At 33.8% G+C, this 1,992-nt stretch overlaps 1 protein-coding gene across 1 annotated transcript; it reads left to right on the top strand.

The window, feature by feature from the left end:
- The first annotated feature begins 728 nt into the window (after nucleotides 1–728).
- LOC101843645 (olfactory receptor 8H1-like) lies at nucleotides 729–1,676 on the top strand. The gene has a single exon (XM_005064605.1). It carries the CDS (start codon nucleotides 729–731, stop codon nucleotides 1,674–1,676), a length of 948 nt encoding a protein of 315 aa, XP_005064662.1.
- The last annotated feature ends 316 nt before the right edge of the window (nucleotides 1,677–1,992 follow it).

Here is a 1,992-nt window from a genome sequence, read left to right as displayed (position 1 = left end):
TTTTGAAACAACTAAAACAAAGATTATATTTAAAAATTTAAGTGCACGTATCATTTGTCACCTACAAAAGTGAGATCAAGAGTATGGAAAACTCAGAATTGGTGGAAGGATATTACACCAGTGAAGATTCATAGTTTATTTAAATAATTTTACTTTAAAATTGTTTTGAATTTTCTGAAGAAATAACCCATGCTTATTAATAGCTGTTAATCTTAATGTACCCTATTACAATTCAGTAAAAGTAATCAGGATTAATTGATACTGAAGAAAAATATGAAATTATGCATTAAATTTGTTTTTGTATTTTGTTGATTAGATGTGTGGCATTTCATTTAGACTTACTGGAATAAGAATGTGACTAACTTCTGTGGCATCTTACACTTTTAGCATGACACTGAAATCTACATGAGCTTGTGCTGAGTTCTCATAAATTAACTGAATTCTCTGTAACATATATTTCTGTAAATTAAGGAGATGATATCACCATACATGATATCATTTCATATGGGTCCAATTCATAAAATGAAATCATTTAAATTTGCAACAATTTTTGAAGTTATAACACATTATCATTTATAAAATCACAATTAAATGCCATTTTGTACTTTTAGTTGGTAATCAAATTATTTACTGCTTCATAGTATAGTTATAAAAGTACGAAACAAAAATGAACAAGAATAAATTCCATCATAAAACCTCTGATTTCTTATTATTTAGGGTCATTAACTATGAGCAACTATAATCAAACAAATAAACCTGACTTCATCCTTATGGGACTGACTGACTCCAAAGAGATCCAGCTTGTCCTTTCTGTGCTGTTTCTCCTGATATACATGGTCACTGTGCTGGGGAACATAGGCATGATGCTGATCATTCGTCTGGATGTCCAGCTTCACACCCCGATGTATTTCTTCCTCACCCACCTGTCATTCCTTGACCTTAGTTATTCAACTGCCATCACACCTAAAACCTTAGAGAACCTGTTTATTTTGAATGGGGGCATTTCTTTCATAGGTTGTTTCACCCAATTGTACATTTTCATCCTCTTGGCAGCTACTGAATGTTTTCTGCTTTCCTCAATGGCCTATGATCGCTACATAGCCATCTGCAAACCTTTACATTATCCAGTTATAATGTCTTCACGATGCTGCCTTGCCCTGCTCACTGGGTCCTACATCATTGGAGTTGTAGATTCTTCTGTCACTGTGTTTGCCATGATTACATTACATTTCTGCAAGTCCAATGTTATCCATCATTTTTACTGTGACGCATCTCCACTTTTATCTCTGTCCTGTAGTGACACACATGTAGTTGAAATAATTATATTCATTTTTGCCGGTTCCACAATTCTAGGTTCCCTTATCACAACATCTGTATCCTATGTGTCTGTTCTTTCTACTATTTTGAAGATCAATTCCACTTCAGGAAAGCAAAAAGCCTTCTCCACTTGTGCCTCTCACCTCCTTGGAGTTACTGTCTTTTACAGTACTCTGATCTTTACCTATTTAAAGCCAAGAAAATCCTACTCATTGGGAAAGGACCAAGTTGCATCTATATTTTATACCATTTTGATCCCCATGTTGAACCCTCTCATTTATAGTCTCAGAAACAAGGAAGTGAAAGGTGCTGTTGTTAGATTAGTGAAAAAGGGACAAAGATCCAGGAAGTTAACATAAGAGTTATGAGAACCAGTCAGTTACATTGTTTCCATTTGCATGCTATCTTAGTTACTGTCTTAAAAAATTACAGTTCATTTTACACTTTGTAATTCTCTGAGTCTTTCCCCACACAAACATGTGTTGGGAATTACCTGGAATATGGTTTTAGATTTCAGTTTCCCTGGATGAATTTCATGGAGCAAATATTAAACTTACACACACACACACACACACATATTAATTTAAATAATAGTAATTTGCAACATAAGAAAATGTGTTTGACATTCTTAAATCTGCATTATCTTTTGTCTACACTTCCAGAAATCACTTATTG

The sequence above is a fragment of the Mesocricetus auratus genome, unplaced genomic scaffold (genome assembly GCF_017639785.1).
Source record: "Mesocricetus auratus isolate SY011 unplaced genomic scaffold, BCM_Maur_2.0 Super-Scaffold_100004, whole genome shotgun sequence".
NCBI lineage: Eukaryota > Metazoa > Chordata > Mammalia > Rodentia > Cricetidae > Mesocricetus > Mesocricetus auratus.
The sequence above is the reverse complement of the archived record's forward strand: the minus strand, read 5'-3'. Positions and strand labels throughout refer to the sequence as shown.

What these genes read in the sequence shown, in the direction of transcription:
- LOC101843645 (XM_005064605.1), top strand. Translation starts at nt 729, where the DNA reads ATGAGCAACTATAATCAAACAAATAAACCTGACTTCATCCTTATGGGA.